This window comes from Macaca mulatta, chromosome 1, assembly GCF_049350105.2.
Source record: "Macaca mulatta isolate MMU2019108-1 chromosome 1, T2T-MMU8v2.0, whole genome shotgun sequence".
NCBI lineage: Eukaryota > Metazoa > Chordata > Mammalia > Primates > Cercopithecidae > Macaca > Macaca mulatta.
Genome location: NC_133406.1, coordinates 228333261 through 228360251, shown reverse-complemented (window position 1 = coordinate 228360251; position 26991 = coordinate 228333261). Strand labels below are relative to the sequence as shown.

General features: G+C 40.4%; 1 protein-coding gene and 1 long non-coding RNA gene across 10 annotated transcripts in view; one reads left to right on the top strand and one right to left on the bottom strand.

Annotated features, from left to right (window-relative positions):
• The window catches only part of VPS13D (vacuolar protein sorting 13 homolog D), a 284839-nt gene that overhangs the window by 133558 nt on the left and 124290 nt on the right, over positions 1-26991 (top strand). For all 6 annotated transcript variants that reach the window (XR_013407652.1, XR_013407651.1, XM_015113831.3 and 3 more), the window contains 9 exons: positions 3677-3807; positions 4026-4201; positions 9362-9485; positions 10335-10570; positions 15260-15368; positions 19939-20102; positions 20993-21101; positions 24091-24270; positions 26355-26468. Coding sequence is in view for 4 of the 6 variants with exons in the window: in XM_015113831.3 (XP_014969317.3) it covers positions 3677-3807; positions 4026-4201; positions 9362-9485; positions 10335-10570; positions 15260-15368; positions 19939-20102; positions 20993-21101; positions 24091-24270; positions 26355-26468 (1343 nt within the window). In the remaining 2 variants the exon portion in view is untranslated. The remainder of the gene's footprint in view (positions 1-3676; positions 3808-4025; positions 4202-9361; positions 9486-10334; positions 10571-15259; positions 15369-19938; positions 20103-20992; positions 21102-24090; positions 24271-26354; positions 26469-26991) is intronic.
• On the bottom strand, positions 2292-18321 carry LOC144336260 (uncharacterized). 4 transcript variants are annotated; one of them, XR_013407887.1, is made up of 4 exons: positions 18184-18321; positions 17575-17673; positions 4835-4913; positions 2293-2428 (listed from the first exon to the last, which is right to left on the bottom strand). It is a non-coding gene; the product is annotated as an uncharacterized LOC144336260 (long non-coding RNA). The 4 variants fall into 4 exon arrangements; XR_013407884.1 differs by lacking the exon at positions 2293-2428 and adding an exon at positions 4091-4215; XR_013407883.1 differs by lacking the exon at positions 4835-4913 and having other exon boundaries at positions 2292-2428.

Below are 26991 nucleotides of genomic sequence, written 5' to 3'. Positions count from 1 at the left end.
CATACAAATTAAATGCACTTGGTGGTTGTAGTAATTACAGCAATCTCCAGACTAACTTTGCTTATGGAGATGGGAAGGGTGGAAAGCGGAGGAGAGGATACCGTACCCATATGCCTCAGAGCCACTTGAGAACACTCAAAAGATTCTCTAAAGAGTTAAGATGGCCGGGCGCGGTGGCTCAAGCCTGTAATCCCAGCACTTTGGGAGGCCGAGACGGGTGGATCACGAGGTCAGGAGATCGAGACCATCCTGGCTAACACGGTGAAACCCCGTCTCTGCTAAAAAATACAAAAAAAAAACTAGCCGGGTGCAGTGGCGGGCGCCTGTAGTCCCAGCTACTCAGGAGGCTGAGGCAGGAGAATGGCGTGAACCCGGGAGGCGGAGCTTGCAGTGAGCTGAGATCCGGCCACTGCACTCCAGCCTGGGCGACAGAGCGAGACTCCGTCTCAAAAAAAAAAAAAAAAAAAAAAAAACAGTTAAGATAATTTGATTGAAATATGAATCAGGGTAAAAATTGTAGCAATGTATCCTTTCAGTATATAATTTCCCAACATCTCAGAGCAATGTTTAGTTTTGAACATTGCAACACCATCTATGACTGCATGGTCCTGTAGAACTTCCTGTGATGATGGCAATGTTCTATTTTGCACTATCTAGTAGTAGCCACTAGCCACATGCGGCTGCTGAGCACTGGAGAGAAATAAGGCAAGTATGGCTGAGGAATTGAATTTTTCTTTTTATTTAATTTTAATGAATTTAGGTTTAAATAGTCACATATGGCTACTGGCACCATTTTGGACAGTATGCATATAGTCAGAGTTCCTTCCAAGAGCAAGGAAAAACTGATGTGATATCATTTACATATTTATCCTGAGTCCCATGGAGAGTCAAGGATATGTTTAGATGTCTAAGGATTTATTAATAAAATAATCTTCCAAGTATAGTTTCCTTTTTGGGTTTTTAATCATAGGTTTATATTCATTCTCCCTTGACATGTGAACTGTCTTCTTAAAGTTGACATTAAGATTTTTAAAAGAAATAAACTTTATTTGATCTTGCAGCACAAGATAGTTATCTTAACTTTTTCTCACTTTTGTTTGCTCCACCCCTTGAATAGGCAAAGGCTGCTTCATGCTGAGTTTGGCTTTCTGCTGGGGTATTTTGCCCTTGATGTATTTTGCAAAGCAAGCTACCACAGGTTGGCTGGAAGCTGTAGTTGGGACAAATTGGTGGGAGGAGCTTGTTCCTTTTAAAGCAGCTGGCACTGAGAACCACAGAATTCTTGCAGAGGCCAGTTGAGCAGACTGATCAGACATACGCAGTGATTGCCCATATAAGTTGTTTTGCTAGGAGCATTCACTAAGGCTCATGGCATATGTTTTGAGGGCTAAGACTGTGGTTTAAGTTTTGTTGATCCACCTAGGGAAGAGATAGAAGGAGTGGCCTAAGATAGGACTTTATAATTCTTGAGGGTCATGAACTTTTGCCATGTCTTCCCACTAGGGAATTTGTGGAATCTCCTGCTTGAATATTTTGAAGAATAGGATAGATAACTAGCTCCCTATCAGGAAAGTTTAAAGCGTAGTCCAAACTGAAAAACCAGGGACAGCCTTGCCAGGTAGCCTCACATGGATCTCCAAAAAGAACGATTTTGTGCCTGTTGATCTTAATCAGCTTATTGATTTATCAGGGGTTTCCTAGGGCAATATAAGATGTGAAGGGGGTGAGCTGAGATCCGGCCACTGCACTCCAGCCTAGGCGACAGAGCGAGACTCCGTCTCAAAAAAAAAAAAAAGATGTGAAGGGGGAAAGAAGCCCACCTGTTTCCAAAAATTGAGTGTCTGTTTTCTTCCAGAGTACCCTAGACTCTTTTTGTAATATTAAGCTAGACACATCTTTTGTAGTTAGGCTTTCTATTAGATATCACCTGACTATGATACTGTTGATTTCTGACAATGAAAGCTTCTCTGTATGTCACAGAAAGAAGCGATAGGGTATAGCGCCATATGCCAGTATTACATAGCGTTTCTTAGATACAGAGTTTTAGAGAGATTTTTGTGTGTGACTTTTCTTAGTCTTTCAGGTATTTTCAAGGCTTATGTTAAAGGAACATCAGAATTTTCAAGCCAGTTTAAGTGAATTACAACACTAACAGATTGGAATATTTATAATTGGGATTATGTTGAGAAATCTGTGACACCTGGTTGTCAAATCCTAAGGTGGGGTTTTCTGTTTTAATGGTTCTCTTGATTCTTGATGACTGCTGAGTGGAGTGGACTCCTTGTACATGTCCCATCACAATACAAGCAAGCCTGATGAGGGTGCTGCTCCGGAGGCTGACCACCTGGACTTGAATCCCAGCTATGGCACATACTAGCTGTGTGACATCAAGTCAGTTACTTAGCTTTCCATGCCTTTGTTTCCTCATCTGTAAAATGGAAATAATTAAAATATCTAACTTAGAAGGTTGTTATGAGGATTCAATATAAAGCCTTTGGTAGAGGGCCTAGCAAGTATTAAGAGATCAGTCATTATTATTATTGTTGTTGTTATTTTTATTTCTATGATAAATATTTTTATCAATGGGTGACCAGAGCTCAGCCCAGTACCTTGAATGTCATTGCTATATTTATTGTCTGAATGAGTGAGTGAATAATTCATCCCACTGAATTTTTTATTTTTAAAAAGTGTCATCAGAGTTGTTAAGATAGTTCAGTGCTTTTCTTTATTTGGAACCGGCCATCTTGAGATTTCCTTTGGACTGTTTTCTTATTTTTTCCTGGTACATAGTAGATGCTGAAAACAGTTATTTTATAAATGAATAAATTCTTTTATTTATTTATTTTTTTGAGATAGAGTCTCGCACTGTCACCCAGACTAGAGTGTAATGGTGCGATCTTGGCTCATTGCAACCTTCGCCTCCTGAGTCCAAGCAATTCTCTTGCCTCAGCCTCCCAAGTAGCTGAGATTACAGGCGCCCGCCACCACGCCCGGCTAATTTTTGTATTTTTAGTAGAGACGGGGTTTCACCATGTCGGTCAGGCTGGTCTCTAACTCCTAACCTCAAATGATCCACCTGTCTCGGCCTCCCACAGTGCTGGGATTACAGGCGTGAGCCACCACGCCTGGCCATGAATAAGTTCTCTAATACTTAGCATTATGTTTGAGCTGGATTCTTTGGCAATGGGCTAAAATAAAATACTAGACAAGAGTCAGTGGAGTTTAGAACATTACAGAATCCGACTAAGTAATCTGAAATTTCCACTATATCCTGTAAAAGTGGTAGGTTCTCTAGAAGGAAATTTTGTATCCTAGGTGTAAGCAAAAAAGTATCATGTGAAACTGTTGTAAGTATTCAGCTTCATAAATGGAAACCTAAGGTATGTGTGACTAGACACACTGTGAAATGGCACACATCGTGTGAAGAAACTAGGAATTAAGGGGGTATTGATATTGCCTCTGAACCTTTTTAAGGCCTAAATGGGAATAAGGAGTAATAATACTTTGAGTACAATTGCTATTTTCATTACATTCCTAGAAGGTTCAATATCCTGTCTGGGTGAGAGAGTTATTTTCTCAGAGAAACTAAGTGACTGTGAAGGTTATTTATTTTTGTTAGACCAAGAGTTTTCACTCTTCATGGTTAATTTATAAAAGTGGTTCTTGTTATTTGTAGGTATTGATGTCAAGAAAGGCCGAGGTCGATATATTGACACCTGCATGGTCATCTTTGCCCCCCGTTACCTGTTAGATAATAAATCATCTCACAAGCTTGCATTTGCACAGAGGGAATTTGCCAGGGGACAGGTGAGCAGTTTGGTTTTGAAGGATGAGAGTGCCTATGTAATAGCACGAATTTTAATGTTGTCTCCCATGAAGACTGTACGTTCTGTTTTGTGAGTAACTGCTCTGTAACTTTGGTACCCAGAGAGCTCCTGTTAGAGGGTAAGGCTCAGAGTAGGTACTCAGTAACACTTACTGTCATGAATCGACTTGACTAAAGCCCGTGATCCTGTGTGTTCTAGGGAACAGCCAATCCTGAAGGTTACATCTCCACCCTTCCTGGTTCCAGTGTGGTGTTCCACTGGCCCCGCAATGACTATGATCAGCTCTTGTGTGTCAGACTGATGGATGTTCCCAATTGTATTTGGTCTGGAGGCTTTGAAGTCAACAAGAATAATTCCTTCCATATCAACATGAGGTCAGTTTGAGACTCTAAATAGAGACAAAAAAGTAGCCCCTGTTTGAGATGCAGTACTGTAGTAACAAGCCCGTATTGCCTTTTGTAAAATGGGCACAAATATTTCTGGCTCAGACAGAGGTCTTAGAACTTGCAAAGTCCGGGGAAGTGTGAGCGGATAATTTGATGGAATAAACTAAAGGAGGTGTTGCCAGTTTTGACCATGGTGTAATTGCTGTTGTCTAATCCAAAGAGTAACACTGAGCTCATATTTTGATTACCTGCAACTTTGAAAGATCTGTCTGCATTTAGATGGTAACGCTCATTATAAATATTTTTGTATTTTCTGACATATTTATATAAACCCTTCTTTCATTCGATGCTGTTCTACTAAATCATCTGGCTTTCTACACCTAATGTGGTAACACTCAGTTCTTGTTAAGAAAAATTAACCAGGCCGGGCACAATGGCTTATGCCTGTAATCCCAGCACTTTGGGAGGCCGAGGCGGGTGGATCATGAGGTCAAGAGATCAAGACCATCCTGGCCAACATGGTGAAACCCCGTCTCTACTAAAATCCGAAAATTAGCTGGGCATGGTGGTGTGGTGTGGCTGTAGTCTCAGCTACTCAGGAGGTTGAGGCAGGGGAATCACCTGAATCCGGGAGGTGGAGGTTGCGGTGAGCTGAGATCACACCCCTGCACTCCAGGCTGGCGACAGAGCAAGACTCCATCTCAAAAAAAAAAAAAAAAAAAAAAATCAGCCTTAACTAGCCCAGGATAAGGTCAACTTTCTTCTTGCTTTCATCATATACTTTAAAAAAAGTATTTAAAAATATTTTAAATTGTAGTAAAACAGACATGACATAAAATTTACTATTTTAACCATTTTTAAGTATTCAGTTAACTGGTGTAAGTACGTTTACATTATTATGGAAACAATCCCCCAAACTTTTTTCATCTTGTGAAACTGAAATTCTGTACCCATTAAACAGCTCCTCATTCCCATGCCCCTCAGTCCCTGACCACCATGTTCTACTTTGTGTAAATTTGACTGCTCTAGGTACCTCATGTAAGTTTAATCATACGGTATTTGTCTTTTTGTGACTGGCTTATTTCACTTAGCATAATGTTGTCAGTGTTCATATTTTTGTTTATTCGCCTATTAATGCACACTTGGGTTGCTTCCGCCTTTTGGCTATCATGAACTGCTACGAGCATAGGTGTATCAGTATCAGTTCCAGACCCTGCTTTCAGTTATTTTGGGTATAGATGCAGATGTGGAATTGTTGGATCACATAATCATTCTGGTTTTAATTTGTTGAGGCACCACCATGGTTTTCCGGAGTCGTTGCACCATTTTACTTTCCTGCCACCAGTGCACAGGGTTCCACTTTCTCCACAGCCTCACCAACACTTGTTTTCTTTGGTTTTTGACACAAGCCTTAAGTGATAGTCGCGCCTCTGTATAATGGGTGTGAGTTTAAATTCGTATTTCCTTAATGATTAGTGATATTGAGCATCTTTTCATGTGCTTTTTGGCCATTTGTATGTCTTCATTGGAAAAAATATCTATTCAATTCCTTTGCCAATTTTTGAGTTAGGTTGTTTTCGAATTGTAGGAATTCCTGTTCTAAGCGTTTTATAGTTTTAGCTCTTACTTCTAGGTCTTTGATTAATTTGGGGTTAATGTTTGTGTATGGCGTAAGGTGAGGGTCCAGCTTCATTTTTTTGGTATGTGGATATTTGGTTTTCTCAGCACCATTAATTGAAGAGACTCTCCTTTCCCATTAAATGATCTTGGTACTGTTGTTGAAAATCATTTGACCCTACATGTGGAAGTTTATTTCTGGGTTCTCTATTCTATTGGTCTGTATTTCTTTATGCCATTACCACCCTGTTTTGATTGTAGTTGCTTTGTATTAAATTTTGGAATAAGGAAATGTGAGACCTCCAACTTTGTTGTTCTTTTTCAAGGTTGTTTTCTCTATTCAGAGTTGCTTAGATCCATATGAATTTCAAGGTGGATTTTTCTGTTTCTGCAAAAAATGCTATTGGGATGTTGATAGGGATTGCATGAAGTCCATAGGGTTTTGTAGTATTGACATCTTAAAAATTATGTTTTTCAGTCCCTGAACATGGGAAGTCTTTTCAATTGTGTCTTTAATTTCTTTCATCGGGCTGGGCACAGTGGCTCACGCCTGTAATCCCAGCACTTTGGGTGGGCGGATCGCAAGGTCAGGAGTTCCAGACTAGCCTGACCAACATGGTGAAACCCCATCTCTACTGAAAATACAAAAATTAGCTGGGTGTGGTGGCGTGCACATGTAATCCCGGCTACTCAGGAGGCTGAGGCAGGAGAATCACTTGAACCCAGGAGGCAGAGGTTGCAGTGATCTGAGATTGTGCCGTTGCACTCCAGCCTGGATGACAGAGTGAGACTCCGTTTAAAAAAAAAAAAATTTCTTTCATCAAATGCTTTTGAAGTTAAAGAATCTGAAATCAGTGCTATTTGAACATGTTTAGAGGCAAAATTTAATCTTTTATACTTTATGGTCGGCTCTTTATTGAGAACACTTATTACAAAGGAACAGAAATACGGTAATTTAACAATAGATGTTCCAAAATAGTTCTTCAAAATAGTGGTTTTGTTTTTGTTTTTGTTTTTATTGGAAATAGAGTCTTGTTCTATTGCCCAGGCTTGAGTGCAGTGGTGCAATCATAGTTCACTGTGACTTTGAACATCTGGGCTCAAGTGACCCTCCTGCCTCCAGAGTAGCTGGGACTACAGGCGTATACCACCATGCCTGGCTAATTAAAAAAAGAAAAAGAAAAAAAGAAAAAAATGTAGAGACTCACTATGTTTCCCAGGCTGGTCTAGAACTTCTGGTCTCAAGTGATCCTCCTGCTCTGGCCTCCCAAAGTGCTGGGATTACAAGTGTGAGCCACCGTACCTGGCCCCCAAATAGGACTTATATTTGACTTTTAAATGTATTATCTGATTCCATAGTGAGCCCTTCTTCATTATACTTTGCCCCGGCCTTTTTTAGTGTAAATTGGATCCGGATATAGTGGTTTTTAGGCTATATTTTTAGGAGCTGTTGGGTTTTAAGGAGGTGACTCTAGTGCCCAAGGGGGTCTACTGGGTAGGGCTCTACACTCTCATCCCTACCTCAACCAGCACTTTTGTCTGTTAGCATAATGCGCTCCCTGTAAGATTTTATCTGGGTGAAGGAGTGGGGAGGGAAAAGGGATTCTATAGCTAAAACGATCATTGTTTTTTATATTCCCTGGGTAGAGGCAGGGAACATCTGTTGTGTGAGAATTGGAAGCCAGTTTGGAGGAGGAGGGTGATTTGTGTAATTTTTGTTAATCCTTTTAAAATGGTTTTAACGTGCAGTCCTAAACTACTGCGAACAGACCTATGCCATCTATTTAATTTACTTTCTTCACCTTTTCATTTGGAAACAATTTAAACTATAGGAAAGTTACAAGAGTAGTAAATGAATATCCCTATATCTTTTACCTAGATTTACCAATTTTCAGCATATTGCTACCTGTTACTTCTCTCTTCACATACATGAACACAGATTTTCCTTTCTGAACTATTAGAAAGTAAATTAAAGTCATCATGATACTTAAGCCATAAAAACTTCACTCATCACCTAAAAATAGGGACATTTTTCTAATTAAATATAATACTGTTATCACATACTGATGAAATTTAACCTTGATATGTTTTCTAATAAATAGTTTTCATAGACTGAATGAATGACTGAAATGTCCTTCATAGCAACTCCCTTCCCATTGATCTAGGATCCAGTCAAGGATCATTTATTTTACTTGGCTCGTGTATTCTCTTGTCTCCTTTAATCTAGAGTAGTCTCGCTTTGCCCATTTTGTCTTTAGTGACATTGACATTTTTGAAGACTCCAAGCTAGTTTCTTGTGGAATGTCCTATTTTCTGCATTTGGGCAGTGATTTCCTGTCTGTAGATTTGGGTCAAGTATTTCTGATAACTATACTACCTGTGTGATGCTGTGTGTTTTCCACTGTGTCACAGTAGGATGCCTGTGATGTCTGTTGGTCTCATTATTGGTGGTGGTATAAGTTGTTCATCACCTGGTTAAGGTGGTGTCCAGCAGGCCTCTTTTTTGTGAAGTTTCCTTTGTTCTTTGTAAATAAGAATAATCCCATTGAGGGAATAATTTAAGACTAAGTGAATATTCTGTTTCCCAAAAACCTTTCATTCAATGGTTTAATGGTTCTTGAATCACTTATTACATTGGTGGTTGCAATGCAGATTATTAAAAAACTAATTATTGCCTGTAATCCCAGCACTTTGGGAGGCCGAGGCGGGCAAATCACGAGGTCAGGAGATCGAGACCATCCTGGCTAACACGGTGAAACCCGGTCTCTATTAAAAATACAAAACAAAAAACAAAAAAAAAACTAACTGGGCATGGTGACGGGGTGCCTGTAGTCCCAACTACTCCGGAGGCTGAGGCAGAGAATGGCAAGAACCCAGGAGGCGGAGCTTGCGTTGAGCCGAGATCGCACCACTGCACTCCAGCCTGGGCGACAGAGCGACACTCTGTCTCAAAAAAAAAAAAAAAACAAAAACCAAAAAACTAATTTTGTTTTTATTTTTAATTGAGGTGAGGTCTCACCATGTTGCCCAAGCTGGTCTCAAACTCCTGGGCTAAAGTGATCCTCCCACCTTGGCCTCCCAAAGTGCTGGGATTACAGATGTGAGCCACCATGCCCAGCCAGAAATGCTGATTTTTAATTCTCTAATTTCCTCTACATTTATTCACTGATAATTTTCTGTTAAGGTAAACTTTTCATTTCCTTCAGCGATTTATTTATGTATAAATGTATGTATATATACACATACACATACATACACGTACATTATATCCATCCATCCATCCTCTTCTTTACAGCAGAATATCAGTGTATAAATGTTGAAGAAATGGGAGAATTAGAAAATCACCATTTTGTAATCATATTACCAATTTCTACTTTTTTCAGATGATGAAAGAACATACAGTGGGCTGTAAGTTCAGTGATATTGACTGAGGCCCAAACAGTGTTGTGATTGTCAGAAATATGAGAAGTAAGTAGATTGCATCTTGTCTCCTACATTTTATGTAGCCTCTTTTGTTTCCTTGTCCTGCAGGGATACCTTGGGAAAATGCTTCTTCCTACGAGTGGAAATTACTCTCCGAGGAGCTACATATAGGATCTCATTTAGTGACACAGATCAGTTACCTCCTCCTTTCCGAATTGACAACTTTTCTAAGGTATCAAGTGGAGTTGAGAGCCAGTTTGACTGTTTCATGTGTGGGAGGGTGGAGTGTGTGCTGCCCTTCACACAATGGTACAATACCTTTTCCAGTTGGGTTTCAAAGAAGCTATGTGGATAGGTTCTTTCTATCTGGACAATCCTAGAAATCCTTACCATTAAGAGGTGTTTTCTGCTGATTATTTTGATTGCTGGGCAGCCTTGTCCGGGCAGAAGTAATCTTTTAGCCCCCAGATTTATTTATTTTGACTAGAGTGGTTGGTTGACGCTATGTCCTCTGTAGACATCCCATTCAAACAGAGAAAGACATCGGCTTGTCCAGTGACAATGGGAATGGGCAACTCTGCTGTTGGACTTAGTTACAGTGAGCGTTTTCCTAAATTTTTCAAGAAAGTCAATGTGGAAATCATTCGATTCTATTTTAATTATGCTTTTGAATAATAATAGGTCTTATATATGATGATCTGTAGCCAAATTCCAAAATTCTTATTTTCTTCTGTATTCAAAATGTATCATAGGGGGTTTGGGCTAGAAAGATGCCATTGGAAGGATAGAATTGCTCCCCCTAGATATTTGACTTGGCAAAGCTTTTAAAGCCCTTCATTCCATAGGATGTGTGTGTGTGTGTGTGTGTGTAGCACATGTCCTTTAATTGGTGAGTTTTTTGGAGTGTGTGAGATGATAAGAAACATTTGAAAGGTGAGATGATGAATTTCACTGGGGCTTATTCCCTGTGTAAGATTCATTTAGGAAGGATTTGGAACTTAAACCTAGGAAGCACTGACTCACTTTTCAGTAACCACACTCTGAATGAAAGTCCTCTTTGTCCTCTCTGCCATCACTCTAGGTCCCGGTTGTCTTTACTCAGCATGGCGTAGCTGAACCCAGGCTCCGGACTGAAGTGAAGCCCATGACTTCATTGGATTATGCCTGGGACGAACCCACCCTGCCACCGTTTATCACTCTGACTGTTAAAGGGGCAGGGTCCTCCGAGATCAACTGCAACATGAATGATTTCCAGGATAATCGGCAGCTTTATTATGAAAATTTCATTTACATTGCTGCTACATATACGTTCTCTGGGTAATTCTTGATTAAATTACTGTTCTTATAAAGCAGAAGGTTCTAATTATTAACAGGTTTTAAATGTTAAGCAGTTTCTTAGGAGACCAAAGTACAAAGGAAGATTATTTCATTCTTTACCAAATCCTAGGCTCAGTGTCTCTCTTAAGAGGTCATGTAATTTAAACTCTTGTCTTTTGGCTAGGTTAAAATTTATCCAAAGAGTCAAGACCCTTCATGTGTTAAAGATCTCTCCCAAGAATTCATTCTAGTATTTAAATTTTCTTTTTGCTATTTATTAGTCTGTTTTGCCTGTTTCCGCTTTTGAAACTGACTAACCTTCATCACAATTATTCAAGTTATCATTCTCACTCTCCTCCCCCACCCCATTGAGAATCCTGATTAAGGAGACACCTAAGGGTCTGTCTTAATATTCACCTAAAGCCAAATACAGTAGCTTAATTTCACAGCCATTCCATTGCCTTCACTGTTGTTTGACTAGTTGTATTTAGAAAAGTCAGGTGAAGAATATTGAGCTTATTTTAATTCTTCTGTTAGATTGCCATGCAGGGATTCAAAACACTGGGCTTTCAAAAGTAGTCATTCTACCAACACATAAATATAGCCTGTTGTTTCTGTGCTGAAATAACAGGGCCAATTTTAAAGTGCATCTGTGAAGAAATGGAAAATAGCTTAATCTTTAACATTACAAATATAAATCACCTGATGAATAGGGCGTTTAAAGTCACATTCCTTTCCAAAATGTTCAGAACATTTTTGCATACGAATAGGATTTTTATACATGCTGGGGCCCAGAAGATAATCTCTGGGTTTTTGCATTATCTCTCTGATCTGCTTAGAGTCCAGATTTCGCTAGTAATAATTGAATTTGCAGAGAAGGACCATTCTTTCTTTGTTGACGTTCCCTTTGGTAATGATGGTGCTAGGATGTTTATCTTGTTGTAATTGAGTCAGTATGTTTGTTTGTTGTTAATTTGTTTTTAAAGATTATGACACTTAACAGTGGGACATGCTTAAGGTTTAATGCCTGAAAAACCGAATCCAAATCTGGTTGTTTGTTATGTTTTTCTCCTTATGTTCTGTAAATTCCAGTAGTTACTAAGCTCTTTAACTGAAGAATCCTAGTGGAGGATTATGGGCTTAATGGGTTGAACCGATATGGAACAGATAAAGAGAGAAGCTCCTGGAATCTTGGTGTGCAGAATCTAACAGCAGAATTAGAATAATCTTACTGTGCTAAGAGGTTGAGCCATCTTTTGGAGTATATTAGATACTAATTCTTTGCATTCTTGGAAGGAATAAATGATGAGGAAGAATATTTTTTTAATTTTGTTTTTGAGGTGAAACTCACATAAAAGTGACTATTTTAAAGTGAACAGTTCCGTGGCATTTGGTACATTCATAATGTTGCGCCATCACCACCTCTACCTAGTTCAGAACATTTTTATCACCCCAAAAAGAACCCAAAATCTATTGAGCAGTCACTCCCCATTCCTCCCTGTCTCCAGCCTCAGGAAACCACCCATCTGCTTTCGGTGTCTGTGGGTTGACCTATTCTGGACATTCACAGAAATGGACTCATAGGAGGGACCTATTTTGTCTGGATTCTTTCACTTAACATAATGTTTCTGAGGTTTATACACATTGTAGCATGTGGCAATGCTTCATTCTTTTTTTTTTTTTTGAGACTGAGTTTCACTCTTGTTGCCCAGGCTGGAGTGCAGTGGTGTGATCTCCACTCACTGTAACCTCCGCCTCCTGGGTTCAAGTGATTCTCTTGCCTCAGCCTCCTGAGTAGCTGGGATTACAGGTGCATGCCACCACGTGCCTGGCTAATTTTGTGCATTTTTAGGAGAGGTGGAATTTCACCATGTTGGTCAGACTGGTCTCAAACTCTTGATCTCGTGATTCACCCGCCTCAGCCTCCCAAAGTACTGGGATTACAGGCGTGAGCCACCGCGCCCGGCCCGTTCTTTTTATGAAAAGTACTCAGTACTTTTTGTGGCTGAATACTATGCTATTTTATGTGTATATTACATTTTGTTTATCCAGTTATTCGTTGATGGACATTTGGTTGTTTCTGCATTTTGGCTATTGTAAACAGTGTTGTTGTGAATATGCCTCTACATATATTTGTTTGAGTACTTGTTTTCAATCTTTTGCTTTATACAGAAGAGTGGAATTGCTGGATTCTATTAGAATTCTATGTTTAACTTTTTGAGGAACTGCCATACTGTTTTCCACAGTGGCTAAACCATTGTATATTCCTACTAACAATGTACAGAGGTTCCAGTTTCTCCACATCCTCACCAACATGTGTTGGTTTTTGTTTTTGTTTTTATTTTTATTTTTGTGACAAGGTCTCTGTCACCCAGGCTGGAGTGCAGTGGCACAATCTTGGCCTGCTGCATCCTCGATCTCCTGGGATCAAACGGTCCTCCTGCTTCAGCCTGTCTCATAGCTGGGACTACAGGTATGCACCACCATGTCCAGCTAATTGAAAAAAAACATTTTTTTTTTGGTAGAGACAGGGCCTCACTATTTTGCCCAGGCTGGTCTCAAACTCCTGGGCACAAGCTATCCACCTGCCACAGCCTCCCAAAGTGCTAGGATTACAGGTGTGAGTCACTGTGCCAGGCCTGGTTTTGTTTTGTTTTGTTTTGAATGATATCCATCCTACTGGGTTTGAAGTGGCATCTCATTGTGGCTTTTTATTTGCATCCTTAATAACTAATGATGTTATGTGTCTTTTCATGTGCTTATTAGTCATTTGTGTATATTCTTTGGAGAAAGTGTATTCAAATACTTTCCATATTTCAAATGGAATTAGAGTGACGCTAAAGAATTCTAAGCTTTATGGAATGTTCATACCTCTGCCTCCTGAGTAACTGGGAGTGTGGTGGTGCAGTTTCAGCTCATTGCAACCTCTGCCTCCCGGGTTCAAGCAATTCTTATAGCTCTGCCTCCTGAGTAACTGGGATTACAGGGGCCTGCCACCATGCCTGGCTAATTTTTGTATTTTTAATAGAGACAGGATTTTGCCATGTTGGTCAGGCTGGTCTTGAACTCCTGGCCTCGAGAGATCCACCTGCCTTGGCCTCCCAAAGTGCTGGGATTACAGGCAGGAGCCACTGTGCCTGGCCGAAATTTTTGCCTTTTTATTGTTGAATTGTCAGAGTTCTTCACATCTATCAGTCTCTTATCAGATGTATGATTTGCAATTTTTTTCTCCCATTATTTCTGTGAGTTGTCTTTTTACTTTTAGATTGAAGTTTCTCATTTTGATCACGTATAATTTATCTGCTTTGGGGGAAACAAAGATTACTTGTGCTTTTGGTGACATGAAGACTAGTTTTTAATGCTGAATTCATTACCCTTTTTTTTTTTTTTTTTTTTGCTAATAGGGGTTAATAGAAAGAGGAGAATAATTTAAATAAAATTTCCAAACAACCTTAAGTGTAGCCAGGCTGCAACATTCCGTAAAGCTTAGGATTCTTTAGCGTCAGAGAAATGTAACACGATTGAATTGGAGGGAGTTGATTATGAACGTTTTGTTTTCTTTTCATCCTAAAGGGACCTCTGATTTCTTGCCAAGACTTGGTAATGCAATGATGCTGATCATCTGCTTGGCAGAATAAAGCTAATTTTTGGTCCCTTGAATTGTCTGGCTTGGCATTTTCTTTGTTTGTTTGTTTGTTTGTTTGTTTTTTGGAGGCGGGGGTGTGTGGTTGGGGCAAAGTCTGATTCTGTCTCCCAGACTGGAGTGTAGTGGCGCAGTCTCAGCTCACTGCAACCTCTGCCTCCCGGGTTCAAGCAATTCTTATAGCTCTGCTTCCTGAGTAACTGGGATTACAGGGGCCCGCTACCACGCCTGGCTAATTTTTGTATTTTTTTTTTTTTTTTTTTTGAGACAGAGTCTTGCTCTGTCGCCCAGGCTGGAGTGCAGTGGCCGGATCTCAGCTCACTGCAAGCTCCGCCTCCCGGGTTCACGCCATTCTCCTGCCTCAGCCTCCCGGGACTACAGGCGCCTGGGACTACAGGTGCCCGCCACCTCGCCCGGTTAGTTTTTTGTATTTTTAGTAGAGACAGGGTTTCACCGTGTTAGCCAGGATGGTCTCGATCTCCTGACCTCGTGATCCGCCCGTCTCGGCCTCCCAAAGTGCTGGGATTACAGGCGTGAGCCACCACGCCCGTCCAATTTTTGTATTTTTAATGGAGATGGTGATCTGTTTTGCCTGAGCTGGTGCTCATCTTTTGCCATGTTGGTCAGGCTGGTCTCGAACTCCTGGCCTCAAGAGATCCACCTGCCTTGGCCTCCCAAAGTGCTGGGATTACAGGCAGGAGCCACTGTGCCTGGCCGAATTTTTTGCCTTTTTTTTTTTTTTTTTTTTGGCCTCTAAAGATATATGGTTATACTTTTACATCTGAATTTTAAGTCACTAAAATTATTAAGAAAAGAAAATTGTCAGTGTGTCTTCTGAGAGATGAATCTTGGAACTGTGTAGAGAAAAAAATGCAACCCTGATCTTTGTGTTCTTGTATCAGACTTTTTCTTCTATGCTTTAAAAAATTTTCTTCTTTAATAAAAGTTTTGGGCGTTTGCTTATTAATACTTGAATACATGTGTGAGTATGTGTGTATATCTGTATCTATATTTATATGTAATATATATATATTTTTAAATTCTAGCTTGCAGGAAGGAACAGGCAGGCCTGTGGCTTCCAACAAGGCAATTACCTGTGCAGAGCTCGTGTTGGATGTCTCACCCAAGACACAAAGAGTCATTTTAAAAAAGAAGGTAAGAGAGCTTACCATCCGAGTTTAGAATACAAGGTTTTTAGCATTGGACGGGACTCAGGATCACCCAGTTCAGAGTCCTTATTTCATGATGAGGCCACAGGGACTCGTGTGGAACCCAGGCCTCTTGGCATTTCCAGGTCAGTGTTAGAGTGATGAGTACCAGCTCAGGAGTAAGATGACTTCTGGAGTGGAATGTGATCACCACGTGTGATCAGCAGAACGTGAATAATAAATATATGTGGAATCACCAAGGGCTTGGTGACTGTTAAGCAGACAAGAACAAATTTCTAAAATTAAGTAGCAATAATTGTAACATTTTATGTAACATTTTATAACTTATAGAACATTTTCAGTTTTTTCACTTGATGAGGATGACAGCTAGTAAATAGGAGAGTAGATAATAAAAGAGTTACGTTGACATTTAAAATTAGGTAAAAGTGTATGAATTGGCATTAAGAAATGGACCTCTCCTTTTCCGTTGGAAACCAAGTGTAGAAAGTTTGACATTTTAGGTTTTGCTTTGGTTTGTTTTTGTTTTTTTACTTTTTATTTGGAAACAATCTCAAATTTCCAGAAGATTGGCAGGAATTTTACCAAAGTGGGGCTGTGATGTTGATTTGTCCTCTTACTGGTGATTTTAACTTACTGCAATTGATGAAGAAGGTATGTGATAGCCTTTTCCACTGAGCAGTGAGGCTACTCTTTTTCTTTATAATCAGTCAAGATTTTGTGGCGTGGGACTTTGAGACTATGTAAACCTCCTATTTGTCATATTTTCTATTTATGTATGTGTGTGTGTATGTGTCAGTATGGGCTGCTGTTTTATTCAGTCTTTTATCTGTTACTGTGTCAGTATGTGTGTGTGTGTGGGTATGTATGTATGTATGTACTTATTTATTTATTTTCGAGAAGGAGTCTTGCTCTGGTTGCCCAGGCTGGAATGCAGTGGCACGATCTCAGCTCACTGTAACCTCTGCCTCCTGGGTTCAAGCAATTCTCCTGCCTCAGCCTCCTGAGTAGCTGGAATTACAGGCACCCACCACCACACCTGGCTAATTTTTGTAATTTTAGTAGAGATGGGGTTTTGCCATGTTGACCAGGCTGGTCTTGAACTCCTGACCTCAGGTAATCCACCTGCCTTGGCCTCTGAAAGTACTGGCATTACAGGCGTGAGCCGCCTTGCCCGGCCGGTATTTATTTTGATGGTCAGTTTTTCTTACCTTTGGCCAGTGGGAGCTCCTTTAACCTTCTGTGTCCTTTCAACATGTGCCCTCACTTCCTTACTTTCTGACACAGCAAGTTATCCTGAGTCCATCTTATATTTTTCCCTGCACTATTCCTGGAATTTGCCATTTCTTCAGGGAGCCCTCATCCCTTCCATCAGAGAATGGAATTTAGAAACTTGAGATTCATGAATTAGGTGCACTTGTTGTTGTGGTGGTGTTGTGGTTCCCAGGCTGTCTCAGAAGACCTAGGGTTTTTTAATCTATGTATGCACAAATATATGTGTGTTTTATGTACATATTTATATACTGTATATATATATTTATTTCTATGTCTGTATACCAAAAAGTAGCAGTTCACACCAATATTTCCAATTCTAGTCCAGTATGACAGTTCATTCCAATTTTCTCCCTTTCCATATTTGTACTTCCCTTGTCCAGCACTGAGAATATATTTAATGATTTGATCGGTTCCCCGGAATGTAACTCATCCTCCGTCACCACAGTTGTCCCATGTCCTATATGAACACCCTGGTTTCTTCCCTTGGGCTCTGATATCCGTGTACTGGGCAGCCCTGCCCCCTTCCCACCCTGCCCTTTGCAGGAAGGCCCTCCTCACCTCCTTCTCTGATGCTCCCATTAAACCCCTCCCCAGCCTCCCACCTTGGCTTCAACCCCTGCTCTGGGTTGCCCCATCACCTAGGTGGATGCCTTCCTTGTTCCACGTGTGCTTCAACAGTTCCACATTGGGCCGCCACAACCCCCATCCCCAACACACACACAAGCCCCATGGAGTTCTGCCTTCCACAGCCCCATCTAAAGATTGTAGGACTAAATTATTAGGGAAAGGAGGAAAGGAACCGGAAGGAGGATGGTGCATCTCAGATTTTCAAGTGGAAATTTTGGTAGTTTCCAAATTATGATGAGCCTGCGCAAATGGGCATGCAGTAGAGGAATCCCAGTATGGAAACTCGATCTCACCTGGGTGTCTGTGTGTTGATTCCCAATCTGTAGCATCTACAGGATAACCGAGATGCTTTTCCTGTTGTTTCCGGTGCTGTGGAGAGGTATTTTCTCTTCCTGTGAACACAGAAGCAAGCATGTGGGAATTGGAGATGGGAAGCACAGCTCAGCTTCATCTCTTTTGGCAGTCAGAGGAGGCAGTAGCACATAGCAAAGAGAGCATGATGTGTTCTTAGGTTTGAGTTATGGCTTTGCCACTTAAAGATATATAGTATCCAGTATTTCCTGTTTCTCTCAGTTTCATTTTTCTACTGACCTCCCAGGTTTGCTGGAAGGATTAGCTAAGATAATGTACATAAAGTGCTCTATAAAGAGATGTAATGATAATAACACAACAAACATTTATTGAGGCTCTACCCTGTGCCAGGCATGTACTAATAAGCACATTACATTTATTACACTTATCACAAAAACCATGAGACAGTTTCTGTCTTTGACAGATCAGGAAACAGAGGCTCTAAGAGATTAAGTAACTTGTCCAAGGTCATTCAGCTTGTAAATTGTGTAGCTGGATCTCAAATCCTAGCATTTTGACTCCAGTGTTCATGCTACTTTGTTAGTTTTTACCTTGTAGAATGTGATGAAAAGCTATCTGTCCGGCCAGGGGTAGCATGTAAATGAGTTTGTGGTACCCTGATGTGTCTGTTGCTCTGGAGGAGTTCTTGCCTGGTGGGAGTATATGTGATCCTGGCAGGTCTAGCTGGAGTATAGGTGTAACTGAAAAGGAACGATACAGATTGTCTTAGAGAGGCAGCATAGAGCAGTTAAGCATGCTGACTCTGGAATCAGGCTGCAGAGATTCAGATGTTAGACCTACCATCTAACTAGTTAATGTCACCGTGGGGAAGTTGCTTCATCTCACCGAGGCTTAACTTCCTCATCTGTGAGGAGGGGTAGTTATAGTACGTATGTCACTGGATTGTTTGTAGCATTAAATGAGTTTTTTTCTTTTTCTTTTTCTTTTTTTTTTGAAACAGAGTTTCACTCTTGTCACCCAGGCTGGAGTGCAATGGTGCAATCTCGGCTCACTGCAACCTCTGCCTCCTGGGTTCAAGCAATTCTCCTGCTTCAGTTTCCTGAGTAGCTGGGATTACAGGCATGCGCCACCATGCCCAGCTAATTTTTGTATTTTTAGTAGAGACGGGGTTTCACCAGGTTGGCCAGGCTCATCTTGAACTCCGGACCTCAGGTGATGCACCTGCCTTGGCCTCCCAAAGTGCTTGGATTACAGGTGTGAGCCACCACGCCCGGCCTAAATGAGTTATTTTATGTAAGTCTTGTGAACCAATGTCTAGCACATAGTAAGTTCTTAATAAGTATTATGACTTCTAGTATATAATGGATTATATAGACTTTCATGATTGACCTGGAAGCCCAACTGCTGTTTACAAAATATTTCTAAAGAGAAAATATATTTAGAATTACTAGCAATCTGGCCAGGCACGGTAGCTCATGCCTGTAATCCCAACACTTTGGGAGGCCGAGGCAGGCAGATCACCTGAGGTCAGGCGTTTGAGACCAGCCTGGCCAACATGGTGAAACGCCATCTCTACTAAAAATACAAAAATTAGTCAGAGGTGATGGTGCACGCCTGTAATCCCAGCTACTCGGGAGCCTGAGGCAGGAGAATTCGCTTGAACCCAGGAGGAGAAGTTGTAGTGAGCTGAGATGGCGCCATTTCACTCCAGCCTGGAGAAGAGGAGCGAAACTCCATCTCAAAAAAAAAAAAAAAAAAGAGAATTACTAGCCATCAATTAGCATAACCTTTGAATGCAACCAACTTAACACTTATATACAATCAGCTCATGGAAATTGGACATCATCAATATAGTACATTTTCCTTATCAACAATGGGGACAGGGAGGAAGGCCTCTGGTAAATTCTGATTGACAGTCAGATATTGAGTATATAGTATATTCTTTATGTAATTGCAGTCTTCTTTAAGGTAAGGGCACCGGACGGTCACCATCTGGAATGGCAGTGATCATGGCAGTATAGCTAGTGTAGGAGGCTGCCCAGCCATTTGTTTCTAATTTCTAAAAAAGGAAAAAAATTCGGTTATGAAAAGAATACATTTGTTAAAATGCACATTATTTGTAATTTTGGTTGTTTGGTTCAAGAGGTTAGCATATCTTACCCTAAAAACAACAAAGGATAGATAACCATGAAAGTTTGAATTAAGCATTTATATAATGTGGCAAATGTCTAAGTAAACTTCCTATATGAGAACTTATTTAGCCCTAGAGGAAGCTCTTGAAGTGAGGAGCTAGCTGTGGCCGCATATAATGGCTCTTTCTCTTTTTGCTTCTCCTTACTTAACAGGAACCAGGAAAGCGTTCTCAGCTATGGAGGATGACAGGAACAGGAATGCTGGCCCATGAGGGCTCCTCGGTTCCTCACAACCCCAATAAACCCTCAGCCGCCCGCTCCACCGAGGGGTCGGCCATCTTAGATATTGCTGGTCTCGCTGCAGTGACTGACAACAGGTAATTTTCTAGGCAACTTTTGATTTAAGCTCATTGGTTTCAAATTCAGACTTGGAGGAAATCTACACCAAAAACCAAGAGTTCTATAAATGAAGTAAAAATGTATATTTTTTTCAATGACAAAAGCCTGTCATATTCCCAAATAGGAGTATTGGGCTTTCCCTTTAATTTTTTTAAGCTATGATGACAATACCCATGCAGATGTTAAGAAACTTCAACCAATAAAATGGGTATAATGTGAAAAGTGAGTATTTCTTCCACCCAAATTCCAGTCCATCCTTATTCTGAGGAAGTAGTTTCTTTTTTACATCTTTCTAATAACTTTGTTAAATCCTTCAAAAGCAGAAATTAAGAGAATAATCAGATGTATTTTTATGAATAAATCCTTGGATTCAAATTAGCTCTTTAAGTTTGAGTAAGTTACTTTATTTGCCTATGCCTTAGTTTCTCCATAAAAATCAGTGTGTTTTCAGTTAATACCTTATTTCCAGAAAAACTTTAGTTGACTTACAAGTTAAAACAGAAAAGAGTTTAGAACTACAATAGAAAAAAGACTGTTGGAAAGATTTTACATATATTTAGCAGTTGTTCCTTCCATACTACATGATAAGTTGCCATTTTGAGAAGGCGAGAAGCTATATTATTGTGTGTTATGAAATCTTTAATGTCTTACTTTGTGTCCCCTCTTCATGTTTTTCCATTTTGCTTTATTCCTCTTTTCTTATCAAGAGATACCTAACTACCCTAGGATTCAAGCTAACTACCCATTCGATTTTAAGGGTGGAGGGTATTAGAAGGAAGAAGAGCAAAACCGTCATCCTCATGTTCCCTTCAGGTGTGAAACAGGTGACTCAGAGGGTTCATGGTTCATTGTACATTCCGTTTTCCAGATACGAGCCACTGATGCTGAGAAAGCCTGACCGCAGGCGAAGCACAACTCAGACGTGGAGTTTCCGAGAGGGAAAACTGACCTGTGGGTTACATGGGTTGGTCGTCCAGGTCAGTTGTTTTTGATCCCCAATCGCAGCAAGCAGTGGTTGAGCCTTCTTTGAAACAAAGTCTCTACTGAGTTATACATGATGACTTGTTCAACGGGAAAACGAATTACAGAGCAATACTTACTCTATTCCATTTTAGTTAAAAGGAAGTCAGAGTTTTGTTGTGCATTTGTATATGTTTACATGGGAAAAGTTCTTGGAGATGGTATGCAATACATGTGTTAAGAGTGATTGCCCTGGATGATAAGATATTTTTTTCATGGCTTACCTGGACTTTTTCTTTGATGACATATATTACCTATGTAATTTTAAAAAGAAAAAAAGTGTAACTAAAAGTCCAGCACTAAGTTAGATGAATTAGATTTAGACCTGTGAAGTTAATGGCATAGCTGCAAGTCCTCTGTAAAGGGTTCTATGGCCTGGTGAGCATTTGTCAGGCATCTATGTGCTCTTGATTCTGTTCATTTTGGCCTAAATAAGAATTGATTTGCTGTAGCAAATGTCAGAATGAAGATTACCGGACAGTTTCCTCTGTCGTCTCCTCAGCCAGTCTACCTCATGATAAACTCCCAGCTACTTTCTAAGCAAATATGTGTTTGGCAAATTACCAAGGGTTTGGATTTTCTGCCCCTTCTGGCCTCGGGCTGGGAATGAGAACAGGGGTCTGAGAAGTAGGAAGGTGTCTAGGAGGTCTGGGCATACAGTAGAATAGCACCTGCAATTGTGTGTGCAGTTCAGTCCAGCCTGGGATTTTACGCAAAAGGGAAACAGGAGACTATCAGACCCTTGATAGAGAGCTCTGAGTACTTAAGATTGTACTCCAGGGCAGTTTGCAAAAACTGTAAGGAGCCTCTGACTGCTTTTGGTGAGATTTATTTTCTTTATCTCTATCGCCCTGAGCTTTTTTCATCAAAGACAAGCTGCTTACTTATATGTAGCACACATCTGGAATGGATTTGTGATTTTCAATTAGCAACACAATTCAAACTTCTAGAGGCAAAGAGGGCTTGTTATAATTGGTGGGTTTCATGTCTGACCCTGACTTCACTTCTAGTTTGTTTCTAAAGCCCATGTAATTCCAGTGCTCTTGGAGCATTTTCTTCCTTAAAATCTCTTTTTGGTGTTTGTTGTTTTGTGAATCTATTTCATCATTTCCCTGCTTGTTAGTGACTGTATAATAACAGTATTCAGCAGAGCAGAATGTGTTTTGGTTAGGGAAGTAAGCTTGTTTCAATCTTATTACGCTGAATAAAGTTCATTGAAGACATTAAAACATTTTCTGACACTGCTCTTATTAGGTTGTATATGTTCTTTCTTTCTAAACTTATAATAGCTATAAAAAGCTTTCTTTGTGTTGAAACCTGTACTATAAACCCTGCTCAAAGTTTGCTTTTCATGAGTCAGTATTTAAAAGTTAACAAAGGGGATTTAGACACACTTTGCCATTGTCTTCTCTAGCCTTGTATTTGCTTTCCCACAGCCATCATCCTGTAGACTCGATTTACTTGGGGCATGTAGCGAGAAGGTGTTTTCCTCCAAAGGCCTTGTTAAAGCAAACTAAATATGGCCTGAGAAGGACTCCGTACTTCTATAATTGAATCCCTGTGGACGAACTGTAACCTAGCGTAATCGGCAGGCAAGATTGAAATCCTAACTTAGGAGTATGTGCCTGTAACAATAGCTGAGCCTTGGCCAGTCACAGCAGCGATACTTCCACTACTCATAGACAGCTGAGTGTTCAGACTGTGCTCAAATAAGGCAAACGCCAACCTGTAACCAATCCAGCTGTTTACTTCCAATTTCTGTACATCACTTCCCTTTCTTTGTCTATAAATTTGTTCTGACCACGAGGCATCCCTGGAGTCTCTCTGAATCTGCTGTGATTCTGGAGGCTGCCTGATTTGCAAATTGTTCATTACTCAATTAAACTCCTTTAAATTTAATTTGGCTGAAGTTTTCCTTCCTTCCTTCCCTCCCTCCCTCCCTCCCTCCCTCCCTTCCTCCCTCCCTCCCTTCCTTCCTTCCTTCCTTCCTTCCCTCCCTCCTTCCTTCCTTCCTCCCTCCCTCCCTCCCTCCCTCCCCGCTTCCCTCCTTCCCTCCCCCCTTCCCTCCTTCCCTCCCTGCTTGCCTTCCCGCTTCCCTCCCTTTCTTGACGGACTCTTGCTCTGTTGCCCAGGCTGGAGTGCAGTGGCACAATCTTGGCTCACTGCAACCTCCACCTCCCGGGTTCAAGCGATTCTCCTGCCTCAGCCTCCTGAGTAGCTGGGATTATGCCTGGCTAATTTTTGTATTTTTAGTAGAGATAGGGTTTCACCACGTTGACCATGCTGGTCTCAAACTCCTGACCTCAGGCGATCCACCTGCCTCGGCCTCCCAAAGTGCTGGGATTACAGGCTGAGTCACCTCTCCTGGCTTGAAGTTTTTATTTTAACAGCCTGAATAACTGGGTATCAGGTGACATTCTCAACTCTGTATTCCATTCTAGAAGAAACACCGTCTTTTGAGTATTTGGTTTGGTTGTCCAGCCACAGGCCTGTTTGGGGAGGTTTTCAACTCGAGAATTTTCCTCTTACTGGAAAGCTGAATGATTATAATAATTATTTTCTATTTTCAGAATATTTCAGATTTTTAAGCAAACCCTAGTAGGAATACTCAAAGAAACAGCTAGTTTTGACTACTTTTCTAGAAGTTTATTTTAATGACAAGAAGTTAGTATCAGTAAAAGGCAGAATTAAACTGATCTACTATGTATGAAATTATCTTATTCATAATTACCCAAATTTATGAGCATAACTTTTAATCTTACTCAAGTAATCCTACTGTTTTTCATCATCTGCAAAGCTGAACAAATAGTAAAGTCTTTGTTGCAAATTGATCATGACCCTCTAGAGGAGAATGTAAATTTAGGAACTTGTTTGAAATGATGTGTTACATTGTCAAAGTCAGTGCCTCTGTCTTTTCTCACATGTCTCTACTCCACTGTCTTTTAGGCCAAAGGAGGACTTTCTGGTTTGTTTGATGGAGCTGAAGTTGTTCTTGGTCCTGACACTTCCATGGAGCTTTTGGGGCCAGTTCCACCTGAACAACAATTTATTAATCAAAAAATGAGACCTGGTTCTGGAATGTTATCCATCAGAGTCATCCCAGATGGACCAACTAGAGCACTCCAGGTGATAATTTGTCATAAGAGTGGATGCGAAACTCTGTACTTCCCCCACCCCCAATGGTTACTCATTTAACAAATACGTATTGAACTTGTTTATGCCAGTTATGAGGATATGGTCTCTTCGTCTGTAAAATGGGGATAGGATCTACCTCACAAAGTTGTTATAAGAACTAAAGTACAAGAAAAAAATAAGTGGAAAGTATAAGCAAAGTATCAATGAAATGTGTGGTAATCTAAAAAACCATAAGATTTAAACAAGATAATGTTAACAACAGTGCATATTAATAGTGTCGTTAATCATTAGTAACACAATATCTTAATTACATTAACAACAAGAAGATAACAACAATCCTTAATCATATAATTAAAATGTTGTGGTAATGAGAGTAGGAATGGAGGGTGTATGGAAAGGATTTGTATTCCCAGATTTGGAGGGTGGGGAGCTTCCTAAGAGAAGTAATACTTAAGCTGAGACCTAGAGGTTAACTGAAAGGAATTAGCCAAATAGAAAGGTACAGGTGGAGGGGCTGTGCCTCCAGTAATGAGTGTGTTCATCAACAGGTATTTATTGAGCAGCTACTTGAGCCAGCATAGGTCTAGGTACTGAACTATTTACCAGTGAACGGATAAAACTCCCTGCCTTCTTGGAGCTTACATTCTAGTGGGGATGGGCGATCATTGACCAATAAACATAAGAAGTATATGACATACTGTTTGGGAAGTTGACTAGTGAAGGCCCACAGGTAGCAGAGTGATCCTCAGCCCAAGTGGCACACAGAATGTGGTAAGAAAGAAGCCTGGAGATAGAAGCAGGGGTCAGATCAGAAAAGGTCAGAGATACATACTAAAGAATTTGTGGTTTTTCTAAGGCAACAAGGAGTCAGGGAATGGCATGATTAGAAAATCGTTTTAGATCACTTCCTCTGGCTGCAAGGTAGAGAACCAGAGTGGGGCAAGACTGGAGATAGAGAAAGTCCAGATAGGAGGCTCTTGCAGTAACGTCAATGAAAGGTTATGGTGGCCTGAACTGGAAGAAGTGGCAGGGGTCGACATGAGGAGGCTGGAGAGAAATGAATAGAAATGAGAGCTTACTTAGGAGTAGAGTCAGGCAGATTTCATGACTGAATGTGGGAATGAGGGAGAGGAAGGAGTCAGTAATGGCCTCTAAGGTTCTGATTGGGCAACTCACAGGATGATAATCCAGATCGCTAAGGGATGAACATGGAGCAGACTTTCAGAGGAAGGGAGGAGTTAGGTTTTGAACTTGTTAAGGTGACTGTATGATATCTATGTGAAGATGTCCACGAGTCATTGTAACTACGGCTCTGAAACCCAGGGGAGAGATCTGTGATGGGGATAAGGGTTTATCAGGTCATAGCGTAATCAGAACAAAGGAAAAAAAAGATGTTGAAATATAACAATGAGCTGTCTGAGATAGTGCATCACAATTCACAATACCACTTTTTATTTATTTATTTAGCTGTGTCACTCTCTTTCGCCTAGGCTGGAGGGCAGTGGCAAAATCATAGCTCACTAAAGCCTTGAACTCCTGGGCTCAGGTGATCCTCCCGCCTCAGCCTCCCAAGTAGCTGGAACTACAAGTGCATGCCACCATGCTTAGCTAATTACTTTTCATTTTTTGTGGAGATAGGGTCTTGCTATGTTGCCCAGGCTGGTCTTGAACTTCTGGGATCAAGTGATCTTCCCACCTTAGCCTTGCAAGTAGCTTGGACTACAGGTGTGTGCCACTGTGCTCACTCACAACACCACTTTATAAAGCAATCTTAAGGCAAAAATGAATGCAGTGATCCTGAGGTTTGCATATTTTGACTTGAGTTGTAATTTGGGATCATCTGCAGATATCTAACCCCACTACGTGAGGCTGTCAAGATGGATAGCTTGAGTTTGCCATGCAGACTTAAAACCAAATTTGCTTCTATATTACACAGATCTTGCCTTTGGAAACCATTCACTTCCATATGAATCTTGATTATATAATGACTTTTGACCCACACAATTGTCCTGGGTTAGAATAGTTTCAATAAGGAAGAGTGAATCATCTTCATGTCGTGTTTTATTTGACTTCAGATAACAGATTTCTGCCAACGGAAAAGCAACCGTTCATATGAAGTGGATGAACTTCCTGTCACCGAACAAGAGCTGCAGAAATTAAAGAATCCAGATACAGAGCAGGAATTGGAAGTAAGGTCTAAATATTGTAAATTTATTTCTTTGATCATCAGTTTTTTAGAATTTTGCTTGGTGGTAGTTTAGACCTTCCATTTTCTTTCTATCCTGTATGATTCTAAATATGAGTTATGCTTCACAGTGTTTACTGTTTATCAGTGAATGTGAATGTGTTATGTAAATGACAACAAAGTTTATGTGGAATCAGAATGTAGCAAGCATTGCTAAACTATTATTACAATAAGGGAAGCTAAACTGTTTGAATTTCAGTGAGATTTAAGACAAACAATTTTTTGTTTTTTGCTTCGGCCATCTCTGACATCTTCCTTTTGTTTTCTATGTTTGGGATTGGAGAGTGACAAGTTTGAAAAGGAAGATGAGATGAACATGAAAAAGTATATTTATTTGATGTTTATTCAGTGATTTTTGAAAAAATCAAATGCCTCTGTGTAAAACGCTATGTTGGATGTTATGGAAGTGTAGTGGATAACAAATTAGGAGCTTTCATGCCAAATAAGGTGAAAGATTCCCAAATAGT